At 49.0% G+C, this 20,662-nt stretch overlaps 1 protein-coding gene across 4 annotated transcripts in view; it reads right to left on the bottom strand.

The window, feature by feature from the left end:
- Positions 1-20,662, bottom strand: part of LOC144121006 (protein HIRA-like) — a 48,597-nt gene that overhangs the window by 16,462 nt on the left and 11,473 nt on the right. Inside the window, exons 9-14 of one of the 4 annotated variants that reach the window (XM_077653898.1) lie at positions 16,120-16,167; positions 15,950-16,006; positions 15,736-15,806; positions 13,134-13,239; positions 12,117-12,419; positions 769-857 (exon numbers count right to left, since the gene is read on the bottom strand). In XM_077653898.1, coding sequence (XP_077510024.1) covers positions 769-857; positions 12,117-12,419; positions 13,134-13,239; positions 15,736-15,806; positions 15,950-16,006; positions 16,120-16,167 — 674 coding nt within the window. The remainder of the gene's footprint in view (positions 1-768; positions 858-12,116; positions 12,420-13,133; positions 13,240-15,735; positions 15,807-15,949; positions 16,007-16,119; positions 16,168-20,662) is intronic. The other 3 variants (XM_077653900.1, XM_077653899.1, XM_077653901.1) reach the window with 3 other exon arrangements.

Raw genomic sequence — 20,662 nt, 5'->3', positions numbered from 1 at the left:
AAAAACATGATGTGTACAGAAATGTATACTGCTTGATTAAACAACGTAACAGTGTGCAACCTGTAATGCAGTCATGTAAAATGAGTGACAAAACGAAATCCGTGAATTAATACGACTGGCAACTAAAAATAATATGATGGATTGTAAACCTAATACAAAGGACCATCTTCCCGACCCCTTCTTAAAAAAAAAAAAAATCTGCCAAAAATGCGGCGAAGCCTTGTGAAGAGGATTCCACCGCACAAATAACGAACAATCTGCGAAGAGCACGCAGTTTTGGCGTTCTGGAGGAATATGCAAACATAAGCAAGGGGAACGCACATTGACATCTGAATGTTGAGACTGGTTCTAGAACGGAAAAAAATGACCAGCGGCGTGCAGACTCTGAAAGCAACGCAAATCAGAAACCGAAACTATGCAGCCAGGCTATTTTTGGCCCAGCAAGAAAACTGAATGTTCCTACATTCTTCATGCCACACTGAAATGTTTCTTGTGTTTTATGTAACAAGTTTATAGCTGCTTGGGTTGGCAGGTCAATGTTTGCCACTGAAGATTTTAGTGACCATGTTGTTGCAGTATCACACTGAATCTTGCCTAGGAAAAGAACCAACAGTTATGCCTGCCAGCAAATAACGTCTTCATCTGTTCCTTACTAATCAGATATGAATTGACTGGATTGACTTTCATAGCAGCCAATGTGTCAAACAACTTCTCGCTTACCCCGCCAAATTCTAGTTTTCTTCAAAAGAAGAGTACTGCACCACTCACCCAACTTCTGGGTCCGGAGGAATGAAGAGGGGAGTGATCCTACGGCGGCCATCAGGCATCCTTGTTTCGATCTGTTTGTCGGTAGGCCCCTGCGAAAAAGGCACAGAGGAAAAAAGACACTTCTTTATTTACAGCACGTTTGCCATCCCTACATCTGCACGCACAAAAAAGGCTGAATGCCAGAAGCTTATGCGGCTCTACGATCTACCACAAAACAAAAGGGAGGAAGCACTTGCAGCTAAAGCAGGAATTTCGTGCCGGCCTAGAGCTGCCATCACTCAATGGAAGCTTGAACTTGCACTGAAGCCTGCCAAAATTAAAAAGTTCGGAAAACACAACACAGCGTGTTGTTCCTGTGCCCTAGTTATTGGTGTTTATTTCGGCGTTAGATGGCTGCAAGCGATGACGACGAAAGACAACAGGCTGAACTACTAGACACCCGAGGGAAGAAGTCTGTCAGTTTTATGTAATGTAATTAAGCTCAGCAGTGTTTAAACCTGAAAATCAACTTCGAAACTGGGGATGTGTTATGTTTACAGTCTGCGTCGGCTCACCTTCAATCAGATTTGAAGTGCTAGTTACGGTGCAGGCTTCTGGACAAAAGATCTGGATTCGGACACATTTGCCATGGCCCTCACTAGTCTGAAATCTGCATTATTTAAACTGGTTTGACCCCTCCTGAATAAAGAACAAGGTTCCACTGTACAAAGTAAACGATAGATTGGCTATCGGTGGCAATCCTGCGGTGAGCACCAGCAACGTCCACGAAATCAAGCGGTGATTTGAAAAACACCCAAACGTTAGCTCATCGTTATATTCACCCAATAAGGCTTCTGGTGGTGCCCCAAGGAAGTCCAAATAATAAAGCACGTCAGAAAAAGTGGGGGTCTGAATTTTCGCTTTGCAATTGTGTACATGAGCGAGTTGCAAGAGTGAAGCACTGCAGCAACAGAACAACATGAATAGAACACAAGAATACAAGACAGGCTTGCAAGGAGGCGCACGGTGGGTGAGCGGAGTTTGAAATAAAGCCACAGCGCCTGGATGTAAAAAAAAAAACAAGAACGTGAGACAAAATAGGAATGCCAGGATGCAGGAGCTAAAATCCGGCATGCTCCAAAATGCTGGCTGAAACTGCCACAAGTCAGTGCGAATAGCATAGCGCCAACATGGTGCTCGCATGGGCCTCTGGGCAGTTTTTCTTTGCATGCACATTTGCTAAGTTAGTCGAGGGTAATGTGCTGGCCGCACAGTGAAGGCAAAGATAAAATGAGATTTGGTCATGTCAGTCATATTTTTCATCACACATACCGCCAAATAAACAAGCCAATGAGTGACGTCTACAAATAAGGCGCTGACACCGATGCCACTCCTCTGCTGCAGCTTTTGTTGCTGGTTGGAATTACATCTCGGTGCAGCAACCATGCAATATTAATAAAAAAAGAGTTAATGTGGATTAGCTCAGCTAATCCAACATATACAAAGCGAAAGCTGTCAGAATTAATTGTGTTCATTGGCACTGGCCCTGACAATGATCCAGATGCCCATGATTTTGAGGAAAGGAAGGGTGCATGCACTATGCTCCTAGGGACTGCGCTGTGGGAGGATATAAGCCAAGGAGCAGCTGCTCACCTTGGCAGAAGGCGCAATGGAAGAAGAAGATGCGGCTGGTGGCTGTAGCCATAGCAAGCCACATCTTCAGAGCCTACCGGAATCTGATTCTACCGACCCCGAACTCATTGCCTCGAGTGAGGCTGCTCGTCTACGTAAGAATGAAGACGCCCGAGGTTCAAGAAGAATGTCTCGCCAAGCGTCTTCACCTTCCACAAGCCGCGTCTTCTTCTTCTATTGTGCCTTCTCCCAAGGCGAGCGGGCAGCTCCCCGCTGCCGCTGAAGCCACAGGGGTCCCAGACTAGGGAAAAATTGAGTTTTGGGAAAAGGAAATGGCGCAGTATCTGTCTCACATATGGACACCTGAACCCCAGTAAGGGAAAGGATAAAGGAAGGAGTGAAAGTAGAAAGGAAGAAAGAGGTGCCCTAGGAATAATCTGGACGACCTGGGGGTCTTTAACCCCTTCAGGCGCCAATAAAATCTGCTGAAAGGAAAATTCTTTTTTCGCATAAATGACAAAACTTTTATTTATTTTTTGCATAAATGACGATTAGTAGAGTAAGCAGAAGTGGTGGTGCAATATATTATGCAAAAATATTCATATTTAATCAATTTATTCGCATCCACATTTGTGGACATGGCGCCTTAAAGCTGATACATGAACGTAAACACTGCTACATTTGCTTGCCTTTTCTAAGTGATCGTTAGACATGACTAAATGTTTAGCTGCGGGAATATACACGTCAGGGAATTATTCTGTAGTCCATGACTTATAAAACAGATAAAAGCAGTCATTCTGTGATGACAGGCAGATTAAAATTCGGTATTTCGAGCACCGAACGTGGCTTTAGATGTGCAACCTTCAAGTCGGCACCGTTGCACAAGTAACATGCTCAGAAGTTGGAGCCAATGGTTCCTTCCATCATAACTAATGCTTCAGGTCCAGCTGCATCGAAGGAGTCTAGAGTGATCTGAGCACAGGTAGAAAGGGAAAAAAAATAACGGAAAGGGTGCACTAGCACAGTAGCGGTACTTTTTGCAGGGACGCGACACGAAAACGAGAAACGCAAGAGGCTTCTTCGCAGTTCCTAATAGCCAGGGGGCAATTTTTTTAAATAAAAAATGAAATGCGCAGTAGCCTCCTCACTACTCTGCGGACACCTCAACCACGCGGTGAGGGAGAGAGAGGTGAGAGTGAAAGTGAAAGAGGAAACAGAGAAATATATGCCGTAGAGGAAGGCTCCGGAATCGCAAAGCACGCGGACGACTTGCGCACGCGGACGACTTGCATTTCGCCCCCATCGACACGCGGCCAGGGGGCGGAGCATCCAACAACAACAATGCGCTTACTTACGAGCAGGCCGGAACGCAGCAGACCAGAACGCAACATGGAGAGAAAAATTACAAACGTTTACACTAATGACACGCAAAAAGCTAAACACAGCGAACTTGTGCGTCAAGAGGCTACAGCAACGCCAAACGGTATTATGGCACGCGACGTCCGTATGCGTGACGCACCGACGCACTCCACGAACAGGAGATGAAACCGCTTGTTGGTCTCCAGTTTTGTGTCGGCGCCGCGTTCCTTTGACCTAGTTCGGGGAACACTAACCCACAGGCTTGAGGAACGAAGCGCCCACGCGCTCACTCCTGCCGTCCATAGCTCCTCGGTAGCAAGGCGGCAGTAGCCAAGGTGCAGTGGCATCGCAGCAGAAGTGCAGAGGAACGCCGCGTCCACTTCGGCCGTCCGTCGTTTCTTTATAAAATGAAAACTGCTTTCAAAGCAAAAGCTTTACTACGAAAGCCAGCGAGCCGTTTCGGCTCGTCGCGCACTTCAGCGGTGTGCCGTGGTCGACGAACGACCTTGAGCCGCTGCTGCCTAGCCACGCCGCAGCCGCGCTGCAACAGATGGCGCCGCCGTCGACGCCGCTCGCTCCACCAGATGTGCTCCGATGGGGTAGAGGGAGGGGAGGTTTGATTTGGTTTATAAGGGTTTAACGTCCAAAGCGACTCAGGCTATGAGAGACGAAGTAGTGAAGGGCTCCGGAAATTTCGACCACCTGGCGTTCTTTAACGTGCACTGACATCGCACAGCACACGGGCCTCTAGAATATCGCCTCCATCGAAATTCGACCGTCGCAGCCGGGATCGAACCGCGTCTTTCGGGCCAGCACCCGAGCGCCGCAACCACTCAGCCACCGAGGCGGCTAGAGGGAGAGGAGGTGTCGCCTCGCGGGGGTGTGTGTGTATATATATATATATATATATATATATATATATATATATGCGCTTCGCCTCTGTGTATTGTAGTCGTTATAGAGAGTGCGAAAGAGACGTCAGAAGAACGCAGCGCAGACGACGTGCCGAGGAAATGAAGCTTTCGCAATCCAGCTAGGGTTAACCAGAGATGAACCGCAGCCAATTTTTTGAGGAAAGGAAATGGCGCAATATCTGTCCCACATATCGGCGGACACCTGAACCGCCCCTGTAAGGGAAGGGACAGCGGGAGTGAAAGAAGGAAGGAAGAAAGAGGAGCCGTAGTGGAGGGCTCAGGAATAATTTGACCACCTGGGGATCTTTAAGGCGCACTGACATCAACAGCACAGGGGCGCCTTTGCGTTTCGCCTCCATAAAAACGCAGCCGCCGCGGTCGGGTTCGAATCCGGGAACTCTGGATCAGTAGCCGAGCGCCCTAACCACTGAGCCACCAGGGCGGGCAACCTCTCCTAGAATTTGTAAGGGGCTGGCCCTTAAGGCCAGTCCCCACTCTTTCCCGTAAATAGCCTTAAATAAATGTTTTCCACCACCACCACCACCGCGGCTTATATCCTCCGAAGAGCATAGCGCATGCCCAGTGAGGCGCATAGTTACGTGATGACGTCACGCGCGGCGGCGCGTAGAGATCGGCTAGGCGACGGCGCGGATCAGAGCATCACGCATGCGCGGTGAGGCGCATAGCTAAGTCATGACGTCACGCGCGGAGACCGGCGAGGCGAAGGCACGCGGCGAACCCCTGCGACTCAGCGCAGCTGGTTGCCATGGTTACGGCGCATGCGCAGAAGTGACTCGCGCGGACCGCCTGAAATGCGCTGCTGAATAGCCTAGTGTCGCTTTCGCTGTAGAACTCCTGCTTGCAGCAATACTAAGGAGTTTTTTCGCAATTCATGCGCCCAAATTACCGGGCAAAACTGTCCCACAGAGTCACATTATTTTTTTTCCCCTTAATACACCCCTGGATAACACGCTTTCCTGGATACTTAAGTTCAAAATTTCGACAAATTCTGGTCGTATAATGCGTTTAGCGACCAACCGCACATATGCAAACACACGAGTGGGCCGGGCCCGAGGGTGCGCCAGATGAAGAGCCGAAATGCAGCAGCCGTCACCTGACGTGGTGGCTTCGCTGCAGCGCCGGGGCGCAGTGGGACGAATAATAAAAAAAATAACGGAAAGGGTACACTAGCACAGGAGCGGCACTTTTTGCAAGGACGCGACACGAAAACGAGAAACGCAAGACGGCTCGGAATAATTTAGAACACCTGGAGATCTTTAACGTGCACTGTCATCACACATCCCACGGACGCCTTAGTGTTTTGCCTCCATAATTAGTTATAGCATATCGTTACCGCGTTTACGTTACCGTTTATCGTGTTACAAGACGCCGGACTTTCCGGTTAGCGCGGCGCACGCCAGAGAACGTTTTAGCGTACCCTACCGTCCCTCCCGTAACAAGTTACCGTAAGGCTAAAACGAGTGATGATGATGGCAGATGCCCAGCTTTTATTGAAACAAAAATACGAATGCATTGCAATCATTCCTATGACGTGAGATATGCTACACTTTAATAATCTTTTTCTCTGCATATAAAGACGTACCGACTACACTTCAGCTAACAGCCGACTCAGCGGCTTTTCAAATGTGCCCGTGAAGATAGACACCTTTGCCAGCCCTGGCCAGTAGGCAATTTGACTACGCAAACCTCAGTAAGCGTGCACACACAGCGCACGTTGCGTTGCGAGCGGTGTAAAAAAGCACAACTACGACACCTGTTTGCCGTGACGCATCGTTGCTTCTTGGTGTGTTTGGATGTAAACATAGTGTCGCCATCTAGTGGCAGTAAGTTAAAGCGCGCCAACTCCGGGCCGGAGAAACTTTTTATTTTCTACAATTACTGGTGAACATAGTAAGAGAATTACCAGTCTTTTTTTTTCGACGAAAAAACATGAAAATGTCAAAAAAATGTTATATCGGGCACAGAATTGGAGAGCTGCAGTGTAGTCGTTGGTATTTGGCTATGTACACGACATAGAGTTAGGCTTAACTGCTCAAAAATCGGCAAATAATCTCAAAAACATGGCTTAGTTGTTACTCAAACCTCAACGTATCAGTGAGAGTTTGCAAATTAAAAGCGAATGCCCTTATTTATAGCGAGAAACGGCGCCGAAGAACGCTGCGGCGGTGCTGTATTTGGTCCGAAGCGGCCGTGCAGGGCGCCGCCATGTTTGTTTACGAACGAACGCTAACTCTCCGCAACGCTAAAAGAGATTCCGTAAAGTGCTAGCGGACCGGTAAGTGGCGGCTGCGTTTTTATGGAGGAAAAACGCCAAGGCGCCCGTGTGCTGTGCGATGTCAGAGCACGTTAAAGATCCCCAGGTGGTCGAAATTATTCCGGAGCCCTCCACTACGGCACCTCCTTCTTCCTTTCTTCTTTCACTCCCTCCCCTATCCCTTCCCTAACGGCGCGGTTCAGGTGTCCAACGATATATGAGACAGATACTGCGCCATTTCCTTTCCCCAAAATCCAATTATTATTACCGGTAAGTGGCGGCGCATGCGCAGATGTCGCTAGTCGGGCCCGGTAAACGGTAACGTAAACACGGTAACGATATGCCATATAACTCTCTAAACACGCAGCCGCCGCAGTCTCAACCGATAAATGAGGGAGTGAAAGAAGAAAGGAAGAAAGATTGGTTTGGTTTATAGGGGTTTAACGTCCCAAAGCGACTCAGGCTGTGAGAGACGCCGTAGTGAAGGGCTGCGGGAATTTCGACCACCTGGGGTGCTTTAACGTGCACTGACATCGCACATTTCACGGGCCTCTAGAATTTCGCCACCGCGGCCGGGATCGAACCCGCGTCTTTAGGGCCAGCAGCCGAGCGCCATAACCACTCAGCCACCGCGGCGGCGGTAAAGGAAGAAAAAGTTGCGGTAGCGGAGGGCTCCACAAAAAAAAAAAATGCCAGTGGCTTAGCACGGCTATGCCAGGATATACGTAGCGTGAGGTAAGGTGTTCAGCTGGTCATTGTAACGCTAAAAAGTCGAATCTGCTTAACGAGAAAGTTCTTGCACGTTGTACAAATCCGCGCCACGGTTTCACCCCACTCAGGCGGCGCCGCTAAAAACGTTTCACGAATGGCGGGCGCTACTTACCGGCGTCAAGTGTTTCGTGTGCCCCAGTCTTTCACACGCGTCGCGCACATATCCAGGCGGATTGTTTACGAAGTCCGTCTCGAAGGCCCGAGTCGCACTGGCGCCTTCGCTAAGTTTCACCGTATAGTCAGTCAATCGGCGAGCCTTGACATCATGGACGGCGTCTCGCTGCCGCTGCTGAAATCGTCGGGCACGTCGCACAGCGTACAGGCGATGCCGCTTTGATAGACGCTCCTCCCTTTGCTCCGGTGTCTCCGCAGCACCTTCAGCCTTCCGCTGCTCGTTCTTCCTACGGCCAACCGCTAATTGCCAGGCAACTACTTCGGGATCCGAAGAGTTAAGCTTCTCCGCTCTTCTGCGCCGCTGAGCAGCAATTTCGCTCTCTTTCGCCATGGCTATACCACACTGGCAAACTACCACTACGGCTCCTCATTCTCCCTTTCTTCTTTCACGCCCTCCTTCATCCCTCCCCCTGCGCCGCGGTTCGGGTGTCCACCGAGATATGCGAGGCAGATACTGCGCCATTTCCTTTCCCCAAAATCCTCGCGCATGCGCAGCACGGCTCTCCAGGAATTACGCGAAACTGCTCAACCTCGGCCAGTGTAGCTCACGCTACAAAAATTGCTGATGACCTAGCTCTGTTAGGCCAGGATATACGTAGCGAAAGCGCGGAGACTTCTGCATCGGAAGAGTGCATTCATGCACTAGATGCGACTTTATTCATGGTCAAAGCTAGAGCCGTGTGGCGGAGTGATAGCGTCTCCGCCGCATATGCCCTGGTTCGATTCCGAGCCTCGGCACAGGTTTTTTTTTTTATTCAGTGAGTGCGCGGGGGGTTTCAGTGGCTCCCATAGATGCCGCCACCGAATACTTTGGTTAGCGGTTAAGCGTAGGCTCTGTTAAGGCGCATTTATACTCCGGCGTAACACGCTGCACGGCGACGTCACGTCGGCCAAAGCGAGACCCTCTATACTCCAACTGCGCTTGACTGCCGACACGTTCGGCGGCTTCGGCGCACTCCGACCGCACTGGCGGAGACTTGGAGCACGTCTCTATTTCGCGCCGAATGCGCCAGCTGCCGCCGGCCCGGCCAGACCGGTTCGACTCCGCGGCGAGGCGCGCGTTGTGACGTCATGTGCCTCCTCGGAGCACCGCCACGGCGAAATCGCAAGTTCGCGGTCAGTAAAGCTTTCCATTTAATAATTTCGACCACCTGCGGATCTTTGACGTGCGCTGGCATCGCACAGCACACGGGCGCCTCAGCGTTTTTCCTCCATAAAAACGCAGCCGCCGCGGTCGGGTTGGACCCCGGGAACTCCGGATCAGTAGCCGAGCGCCCTAACCAGTGAGCCACCCCGGCAGAGACGCTTCTTTAGCACTACTCGTTTGCAGGGCGGCGGCTCGCTTGTGGCGGAAGTGTGAACCAACAAAGGTGCGGTGGCGTCGCGGTAGTAATGCACAGGCGTTCGCCGTTGCTAAGAGGCTCTGGTACGATGCCGTCCTCCTCCCCATCTCCATGCCTGTAGCAGTGCTCCCCCTCCACTCATCCCGGCCGCAGATTGATGGGGGCGAAACGCTAAAGGCGCCCGTGTGCCGTGCGATGTGGGTGCACATCAAAGGTCCCCAGGTGGTCGGAACCACGGCGCCCTTTTACGCGATGGCGTATACAGCTCTTTCGGCACCGCGTGTCAGAAATAACCGGGGGGGGGGGGGGGGGGCTGCGTAAAAAAAAAAATTGGCCGTGGTTTAGCTTTGGTTAACCCTAGTTGAATTGCGAAAGCTTCGTTTCCTCGGCCCGTCGTCTACGCAGCGTCTCATTCCGACGCTCGAGAACTCAAAACGGTCTCTTCCGCAGTTGAAGAGTCACTCCGCGACGTGACACGACTTCTAGTTGTATCTTCCATACGACGCTTCTCGAGTCGTTCGGCGCGTTCTTCTGGCGTCTCTTCAGCGCGTTGTCTCTACCTCGCTTCGTTTTATCGCTGTTGCGTCTCTTTCGTGCTCTCCATAACGACTAGAATACACTGACGCGCGCGCACGCACGCACGCACGCACGCACGCACACACACAGCCCGCGAGGCGACACCTCCTCTCCATTTTACCCCAGCGGAGCACATCTGGTGGAGCGCGGCTGCGGCGTTGCTAGGCAACGGCGGCTCAAGGTCGTTCCTCGGCCACGGCATACGGCTGAAATGCGCGACGAGCCGAAATGGCTCGCTGGCTGGCGTAGTGCTGCTTTCGCAAAAATATTGCTGGTGGTTTAGCTCTGGTTAACTCTGGTCGAAAGCGAAAAGCTGCATCACCCTGGCTACATTTGTTGTCGCGCGACTGGCGGTTTCCATAGGTGTCCACCGAGATATGTGAGACAGGCGTAATTTGCTTTCCTTAAAACCAATTTTCATTTCATTTTCCTTCCCTCACGGGCGCGGTTCCGGTGTCGGTCTCCACTGCAGGCGTGCCATCACGCCTGCTGTCGACCACACCTAGCCTTCCGCTGAGCACATCAAAGTGCACCGGCGTTTTATGCAGAACCCACTTTCATGGCCTGCGCATGCAATGCCAGCAGACACTTTCCCGCTTGGCTGGAGGTCAAGGTCAAATGTCAAGGTCAAAGTCAAGATAGTTGGTGCAACAGCCGCTGGTGTCGCTGCTGTAGCTGGCGTCGTGTGTCGAACCTGACTACCACCAGTTATGCTCATAGTTTGACCTCTACCTACATTCAAGGTGAAACTTGTGGTCACCGTGACCTCTAGCTACATTCAAGGTCAAACTTGCAGCCCCACTGACGGCTCGAAAAGCTGGCGTAGTGAAGCTTTTCACTTCAAAAACTAGCTCTGGTTTAACTACAGCTAAACCTGGTTAGAGAGCAAAAGCCGTAGTGTATCTGGCAAGTAGACGCGGCTTGGCGTCTGTAACGTTGAGTGCGTCCCGCACACTGGATAGGCAGGGCACCCACCCTGCCACCCTGGCAGGCAGTTAATGGTTGATTGCGAGAGGTTGGTCACCAAATGAACGCTGCGGCCTATTCTACTCCCCTCTACGGGCGAATTGAAAGGTCAAGTGGTGCGACACCATGGTGGACCACATATGGTAAGGCCTATAACTACACTTGACCTCTGGCTCACCTTGAAGGGCAACCGGCAACGCACGCCGAAATCGGCTTTCACTTCAAAAATCTTATCATGGTACTTTGTGGTTCTAGTGATTGATAAGTGTGATAGGCAATGACGAGTTAATGAAATCATTGTAATTAATTGATTCATGAGAGGCTACTCGGGAAAAGCAACCTGGGTTGCAACCCAACCCAAGCAACCTCAGTTCCACCGACGCAACACCTGCCATAGCACCTGCCCTGTGTCACTGTGCCATTGCTCACCTGCCCACTGGGTGGCTTACTTGCGAAGTTGTAGCCGATGGCAACCAGGTATAGCACCTGTTCTGTGACACTGCTCACCTGCCCATTGGGGGTGGCTTACGTGTCAAGTTGTAGCCAGTGGTAACCAGGTGAGACCATGGGACGCTAATTAGGTGGAACTGCTCCTATGCACACCAAGCTAAGCAGATTGAGCAGCAGCAGTTAGAAGGAAAATGTAATTCGAATGATGCTTGCACAATAGCTAAAGAGAAGAAAAGTTTGGATGATAATTAGGTGGTAGCCGGATACAATCTAGTAGGTCGTAGCTCCAACCTACAATTCATGTCGTGCTAGTGCATATATCTGCATTTGTCCTAATTACCCAAATCAAATGACATGTTTTTTTACGTATCAACGAGGTTTCACTGTAGTCCGTTGTTAAATCTTTCTTGTTATGTGAAAAAAAAAAAAGGCAAACATAACGCGAAATCACAAGTGCACGAATTTCAGTGCCTCCGACTTGTTTAAAGGGTGGAACATTGAAATGTTAATTTAGTTTCCTCCTGTGATTGGTTAGCAGAGTAACAGAGCATCATGTGGCCCAGCGACTACTCTTGCTAACTGATATTTCACAGCAACAGCCGGTAATGCAACTACATCTGCAACAGTTGAACAGATGTCTGCACAGATGTGTGTAAAGAAGGTAGGAGAGGAGGAAGCTGTAGGACAGCTTTTACACTGTGCTGTGAACGTGATGTTGGCTCTTTTTACTGACACTGTTTTCATTGCACATACAACAGCTATTACCGGGTTCTCGCATTATACAGCGCAGTGTAAACATTTGTCAGTTTTTTTTTTTAAAAAGTCTTATCCTACTCCAGTAAAGCCCACCAAACAACTACACGGTTCCAGTGCTCAGACTTGACAAAGAATGACAGCAATTGTCATCACCTTGATGTGGGGCATGGGGCGGCTGCTGTTGCTGTTGGTGTTGATGGCAGAGCGCACCACCGAGTTTGCTGTGCTTGTCATTGCATTGCTGGCAGCGGGGCTTGCAGAAGGCGTGACACCGTTGACGACCTCCTTGGGCACTTTCTGTTGCTGCTGCTTCACCCTAGAGAACTGCTCCTGGGCCTTGAGCACTTCGGGGTCCTCCACCAGGGTGGTGCCCGACTGCCGCTGCTGCTGGCCTCCGGGTCCCGACAAACTCTTGCCATACAACTTTTGGTGCCACACGTTCTGCCAAGAGATGGCCTCAGGAAGTGAAAAGACCAAATGTGCTATACATTTTGTAGTAAATCCTTTCCAAAGTGACTGTGGCACCCCCACTCCTCTCTCTCTTTTTTTCCATTTGTCAAACCATTTCAGAAGGAAGAAACACGAGTGTGATGCCAAAAACTGTTTCACGCAAGTTCCCATTCTCATTTGCACTTGCGGCAACATGCAAATAACATAATATTACTGCAATAAAGCAATGTCCCACTATACACCTGTGTAAAACAAAGCAAGGACATTTGTCCGCTATTGAAGATCAATCCAGGTATGCATCGCTGCTAGTCCTACCTTGAAACTGTGAAAGCCGAGTTCTTACCTTCATCACACATGCCCCGAGCTGAATTCACCTCTCAGTTCAAATTTTATTTTTCATCGACGCATATCATGAACTAAATCTTCCTTCCGGACCCATCACCACCACTAAGGACCACCAGCACTTTCAAAATGCGTTAACACTGCACTTCCAGGGGCACAAAAACTTGTATTCTTCCCTTTTTGCTGTGTTTCTTGTTTTGTTTGCAATGTTATACATTTTTGTCTTCAGTGTCCTTTCAATGACACAATGATGCACTGACACATCAAAACATGTCACAGGATCGCCCACGCTGAGATAGTGCATGCCAAGTCATCTAGCCAGTGGTACAATGGGCCTTGAAGTTTTAGTGAGCACACTGCATGCTCACTATGACTCACCCGCTCATCAGAACTAATGGGCCTCCCAATCTCCTCTTCTGTGAAGTCAATGTAAGCTACAGTGCCATCCCAGGAACAGACCAGTAGCTGGTTGCCCTCCTGACTCCTGAAAGCCATACCAACCCACATACATTTCTCAGACACCTACAGAAAGGTTCAGAGTCAAGAAAGGAAAGGCACTCTCAGCCACAGGATCAACAGCCAAGAAATGAAGAAAGAAAATTGAAAGCCTCGGTGCTTTAGGTCTCTGGCTACCTTCTGAGCTCTAGAATCTATCTGCTGTGTGTTAACAGTTTTAATAACAAGCATCCCTACCCTAATAAATCTGTGACAAAGAAAAAAAAATCAAACAAAAAAGCTATTTCATAACAACAGGCTAGCAAACAGCCCTCCAAACAGAGCAAAAGAAGAAGGATGAATTCATTCAGTAGTTAGCACATGATAGCTGTGAAAGGCACAAAAATGGGCAACTCAAATAGATGCGTAAAGTCTGTTGCATGCATGCACAAATATAAATGCGCTTTTTATACATCCAAACAATATGGTTAGTGTTGAGACATGGGATACCATGTTAGAAATGTGCAAAACTCAAGAAGTACTTTGGTTTTGGCTAGTTGGTTCACAGCAAAGGTTGATTCCGAAGACGGTGCAAAAGAGCCAAGGACAAGGAAGGCACAACGGGACAGGCTGAACAGTATGGGGCACTTTAACGTGGCACATGAGCAAGTTGGCATCAGTGCTGCAACGTTTAGGCTCTGGACGGAATATTTTAGTGAGGTGGCCCATTATTGAATCAGGTAAAGTCTAACCCCAACATAAGCGCACCCCGACACTGACAGAATAATTCAGTAGAATCTCGCTGTTACGTTGCTCGGCGCTGCGTTTTTCCAGCTGTGAGGCTTTCCTGAGGCAGTCCCAATCAAGCTTCCAAAGAAACCCATGAAATTAAGACTCGGCTGTTACATTGCAACTGTGGCAGTGCTCCCGCATGCTACATCGTGAATGTCACTTTGCGATAGTACTTTACCCTGTGCCGTGGCATTTTGACAGCCTATGTTTAATGTGTGTGAAAAGGCGGCGACAGACCGGCCAAAGCGGAACCCTAGGCACCGTGTTCGGCACCTTCTGGCGTATTGCACCCATGCCGACACCGAGCACACTTAGCAGCGGCACGAATCTTGTTGCAGCTGTTGGTGCAGTTTCACAAGCACTGCAGCGTGAGCATGAACAACTGAAGACACAAAAACGAAACGCTGTGCAGACAGCGCTCTACAAGGTACTGTTGCGCAGACTGGCTCCAAGGCATGTTTCTGTCCTCCGCATTTTCCTTGTTGCCTGCAGCTTAAAAACGCCGTTCCCAAATTCCGATAGACGAGGACACTGTAGGATTAAAGCAGCTGCTGCGAACACAGCGCAGAAGCACACATGTGTGCTGAAACTCTTCCTGCTTCGCGCACCCTCCCTCTTCGCAGCTGCCTCCCTTCCAAAGACATCTGTTAAGGAGAGCCATCGCAGGGCATTTAGGATATTCTGTGTATGCCAGCGATGGCGAGTGCTGCACTTCTTATTCATCACCATCATCAGCCTGACTAAGCCCACTTCAGGGCAAAGGCCTCTCCCATATATCTACAACTAATCCTGTCCTATGCCGGCCATGGCAACCTAATCCCTGTAAACTTATCTCATCCGCACACTTAACTTTTTGTCGCCTCCATTACACTTTCCTTCTCTTGGAATTCACTCCATTACCCTTAACAACCATTGGCCATCTTGCCTCTGTGTAGCATGCTCTGCCTAAGATGCTTTCTTCTTTTTGATTTAGACTAGGATGTCGTCATTAGCCTGCGTTTGTTCCCTCACCCACTCTGCTCTCCTCCTGTCTCCTAATGTCAAATCTATCATTTTCCATTCTGTAGGTCACTGCATTTTCTTCAATTTAAGTTGAACCCTTTCAGTTAGCCCCCATGTTGCTGCTGCTTTTACTAGAAGTAAAAAAAAAAGCAGACAATGACGTCCCATTGTATATTTCTTTCCAAGCGCTTCTCAGCTATACTACGTTTTCTGGCTGGTATGTCATTTTTTCGTGGTGCCGCGAAAACCTAACAGCGGGGTTCCACTGCATTTGAATTCACCTTTTTGAGGTGCTTAGTGGCTGGACAGCAAGGACTTTTTAGACACGACACCACTTCAAGTAGTTCCAGTGCAAATGGAACTTCATGAAACTCTCATGCTTAGAAATTTTTGTTTTTTATGCCCACAACACTGTTACAGGATGCCATTTTGCTGAGCAGTCAAAGGTAGCTTTGGGGATGAGTACAGCGCTTTAGTCATTTTGCGCACGAAAAATACACGGAGGTTTCCAGTATTTAGTCCCACTCACCTAAACCAAACGGACACAAATGCCAGTGCCCACACATCTATTAATCACACTGTCCCACAATGTCCCATAATTCAGCCACTTTCACACTAATAGGAACTTCCCCCCTTGTATGTTCTTGCTCTGTCACTAAGACAAAAATGACTGACATGCTTTTAAAGCTCAAAGATGCATCTGTTTACCCTAAATCACAACAGTGCAGTTACAGCATCTACTTCCACGTACCAAGATATGTCCAGCACAGAGTTTGAAAAGAGGTCATGCACCACCACGAGTGGACGCTTCAGGCAAGTCAGCTGCAATGAGAAAAATAGAGAGTGGAGATGCAGGTGTGTGTAGGAGGTATGATCGCACAATCAGCAGCATTTTAATACCTTCAAAGGTTCATTACTGAACCACAGGGATGCAAACTACATGCAGACAAAGCACCACAGCTTACCCAGACTGAGAGGGATCTATCTCGACTACCAATGGCGCAGCAACAGAAATTCTGTGTCTGAAACAACACGAACAGTGAAACCCAAAGCAGCAATTATACTCAAAGCACAATAAAGTGAACTGAGCAGAATAAAGCAAAAAAACAAACAAACAAAGGAATGGAATGTTCACCTTGTTGGTCTCCTTGTTTATCCTTGACCGAATATGAGGGTTGAATCTCTGAACGGCAAAAACAACAAACAAATGGCACTTAATTTAGGCTGTAGGCACTGGAAAGCAGAGCCACTGTGGCACCAAAAATGATTCACTTTACATCCGTCTCAATGAAAAACGTGTCAAGTCATGCAACACTGACATGGTGAAACCCTGCTCAATGTACACATACATGCACACATACATGCACACACACGCACCAAGAGAAACATATACAAGGGAGAATCACAAAGACTTTGTCCCTATTTTTTTTTAGGCAAGTTACGGCTGTAAAGGCGAAATCAATATATCCGTTCCCAGTGGTGGGTCTTTCTTGGACCTGCCTGGCCTTATCTGCTGGTAGCTCCATGGCATGGCACTGCTGCCAACTGTTGAAGATGGCGGCTGTGCTTCCTATGGAGCAAGGGATGAACACCCATCGAAATCCAGAGAAATGCAGTCCACGTATGGGGAAAGGTGTCTGTCTCGCTTTGAGAAGTGTGAGATGATGGCGTTGCGAGTTTGCAAAAAGTCGCGAAGACTTGCATGACAATGAGCGTTCGGGGAGAACGCATGCGTCGTTGACTCAGGACAACATTTCCAGCGTGGATTCAATGGCGAAAACGGAATGGCGTGTGCACCTCAAAGACATTTTCCGGGAGCTTGGCATTTCATACGAGAGTGCTTACGACATCGTTCACGGGCCCTTAGGGTACCAGAAGGTTCCATGTAGGTGGGTGCCTATGCGGTTGGATGACATAATGAAAGGTAGGCGAATGACTGAATCATCTGCAACAGTATGCCATGGTGGGTGAAAATTTCCTGGACCTCATTGTCACTGGCGATGAAACGTGGATACTGCATTTCACGCCTAAATCGAAGCAGCAGATCATGGTGTGGAAACATCCAGGTTTGCCTGGATTCCATTCAGTGCCACCTGCTGGGAAAGTGATGATACCTACCTTCTGGAATCGTTGAGGACCACTCCTGATGGATTTCATGCTGCAAGGAGCAAACATCAATGCCGACAATTATTGTTCCATGCTATCACGCTTGCTGGCTGCCATTAGGCAAAAACGCCGAGGGATTCTCGGTATGGAGAATGCAGTTATCCTCCACAACAGTGCGAGGCCACATGTGGCAATCAGAACCGCCGACAAGCTCTGGTCATTTCACTGGGAGAGTCTGGACCACCCACCATGAAGTCTGGACGTTGCACCTAGTGATTTCCGTGTTTTTAGACTGCTGAAGAAGTAGAAAGATGACTGACGCCAACCAGGTTAATTTTTGAAAAACACGACGTTTCGGGACCGGCTCGGTCCCTTCTTCACTGTGTGACTACGGGCGAGGCGCAGCTTGGCTTTTTAAGGGGGGACACGGGTCTTTGGGACCAAAAAATGACCAAAAAGTCGAATTTTTGAAAATGGCATTTTCGGAATCTACAACTATTAATCTCCAGTTTCACAAATTTTTGTCTCCCAGAAATCAATATTTTTGCCGTATTACGAAATGTAAATCACCGCGTCACCTGATTTTGTGCATGAGCAGACGATAAAAACGGTGCATTTTCTACTCCCTGGAACGCTCGTCTCAGCGCGCCGATCGCAGCCATCTTGGTCTCGTTTGAAAGAAGACTCTCTACGCTTCAATTTCCCGCCGCTTGTGCTTGCATGCCCTGAATGGCCGCGGAGAAAAAGAAGCACAAACAACAAAGAAAGCGCGAGGTCCGATTCGCTGATATGAGCACGTGACTGAAACGAGCCCTCCCATTGGCGGATTCTCGCATGCTTCGTCTGCTAGGCTTGCTGCTGGTCGCTGGCAGACGCGTCCCCGGCGCCATTTTGTTGAAAGAAGCGAGACCGACGCACAACGATGTCGCCGATTAAATTCCACTCGCGGCACAAGTTCGGTCAGAGGAAAAGAAATAAGCGAGTCAACAACCTTCCTTCACGTCCTGCATCATCGGAAAGCACCGATAATGCGCAAGAACCAGCGGCCGGTGAAGCGGCGTCAGCGGACGTCGAAGTAAGCCTAACGAGCTCGGCGACAGCTACGCACAGCGGCCGCATACGCTGCGACACCAGGATGCTACAGCGTTCGGAATTGCTCGAAATCGAAGCGAAAGCTAAAGAAAAGCTACAAGCTCTCGATTCGACTTCAGCAACGCAGAGGAAACAGGATTTCATCGGCAACTGCGACGATCGCCCGCTTCGAGACGCCAACGGCAGTGTACACGATACTGCGTTCACTGTTGTGAATCTGGAATCTTTCACCGAACTGCTGAGTGCCGTCAAGTGCAAGGTGTGTGGCGGAAACGTGGACGTTTCTAAAGGTGATCGTGAATACGGTTTAGCCGTGAGGCTCGCTCTCTTGTGCGTGAACTGCGGCGAGATTTCATCTGCGTAGAGTTCGCCGCGCGCTCAAGGGAACCAAAAAATAAGTCCATTTACTGTTAATATTCTTGCTGCACGGGCAATGCAAAGTACGGGAAATCGGCAGACCGCACTGAACGATGTCTTTGCAGTAATGAATATCTCCCATAGAGGGCTTCACAGTAAAACCTGGCAAGGTTACATGAAAAACAAGCTGACGCCCGCGACAACACGCGCAGCCGAAAAAGTGATGATGGACAGCGCCCGTTCCGTTCGCGAGCTCTACACAGAGTTGCACTTGGACAACCCTGGAAATATCGCTGTCTCGTTCGACGGTTCGTGGATGACCCGGGGTCATTCATCGCACATCGGTGTGGCCGCAGTGATTGAGCTGTTCACTGGACTTGTACTAGACTATGTTGTGTTCAGCAACTTCTGTGCGGGGTGCAAGCGCGGGCCTACGGAAAGTGACCCATCGTATGAGGCATGGAAGAGCAGCCACAGGTTTCAGAAAAACACGGAAAAAAAATCTGGCGAGATGGAAGTGCAGGCTGCACTTGTCATGTTTCAAAGGTCATTAGAGAAACATGGCCTTCGATACACGACAGTTTTGTGTGATGGAGATAGCCGCACATTTCTGGCACTGCAGGAGGCTGATGTGTATGGTTTTATAAAAGTGCAGAAAGAGGACTGCACAAACCATGTGCAAAAGCGCATGGGCACGGCCCTGCGCAATGTGATTGCTAAGCACAAAGGCGAGGGAACAGAGAGCCTCAGTGGCAAAGGCAAGCTCACGGGCGACCTTGTGAACAAGTTGACTGCATACTACAGCTGGGCTCTGAAGTCTCACACCGAAGATGTTGAAGCAATGCAGCAGGCAGTGATGGCCACGTATCACCACGTTACATCAAATGATAATGTGTCAAATCACAGCCTGTGCCCAATGGGCCCAAGCTCATGGTGCCGCCAAAATGCTGCCGCAGCAAAGGGAGAGCCCACTCCGAAGCACAGATATAGCTTGCCATTGCATGTGTGCAAGGCACTATTGCCAATATATCAGCGCTTGGCAGACCGAAAGCTGCTGGAGCGTTGCCAGCGAGGAAAAACTCAAAACAGCAACGAGAGTTTGCACTCGCTAATATGGTCACTGGCACCAAAGGAGCGCCATGCATCATTATTTGCAGTTCAAGCTGCTGTTGCAGAGGCTGTTGTCCGTTTCAATGCAGGCAGTCTTCAAGCATCTTCCGAAATACTGAGCGAGCTGGACATTAACCTTGGCCTAAGTAACAGGAAGAGGATGGCTGAGAAGGATAGGCGACGAACAACCGAGTCTGCGCAAACGGGCCTCTTCTGCAAGTGTGCAACGGGCACTGCAAAAGCGGCACTCTACCCACAAGCAGCAGTCAGACTACATGCCTGGTGCTTATTAGCCCCCAGGAAATATAAATATGCAGATATCATTATGAATATTCAATAAATTGTGGCCCATTTGGGTTTTTCTCATTTTTCTCAATTTGCAAATTTTTGCCACCCGGCTGTTTTGGGACAATGATATCTCTGCATCTAGAGCAGATAGAGATGTAATTTTTTTTGCTAAAGGAAGCTTAAGGTGCAGGGGTTGCAATGTTCAAGACAGAATTCCCCTATCAGGCTTCAAAAATTAATGATTTTGCAAACTTTTGAATGCTTGACAAGCACATTTTGAACGTTGATGTTCAAAGTTTCATTAAATTACACACATGGATAAAATGGAAAACCTGCCTTGAACATTGCATTCTCTATTCATTAGGCTATGTAGCCATGTTTAAAAATTTAATTTTTGCCGAGCCATTTTCATTGTAGTGAGGTTCTAATTAATGACTAATTAATGTGATGTAACTTGGGTAATAACTAGCTTAGAAACAAAAGAAAGGCATATTTGAAATCAGCACAAAAAACTGGGCAATGTAGTTAAATTTCATTATTATTGGCATAGAAATAATGAAAATAGCTTTAAGACCAGTGTCCCCCCTTAAGCCCTCGTGTTGAATACCTCCGGGTCAACGGCTGCAAACCATGGATGTAAGACGAAGGAAGTGTCCCCAGGGAGCGATTAACATTCCTTCGTGTCTGTTGTATAAGCCATGACTCCAGCAGAAGCCTCCTGCGCT

The sequence above is a fragment of the Amblyomma americanum genome, chromosome 2 (genome assembly GCF_052857255.1).
Source record: "Amblyomma americanum isolate KBUSLIRL-KWMA chromosome 2, ASM5285725v1, whole genome shotgun sequence".
NCBI classification, from domain to species: Eukaryota; Metazoa; Arthropoda; class Arachnida; order Ixodida; family Ixodidae; genus Amblyomma; species Amblyomma americanum.
The sequence above is the reverse complement of the archived record's forward strand: the minus strand, read 5'-3'. Positions and strand labels throughout refer to the sequence as shown.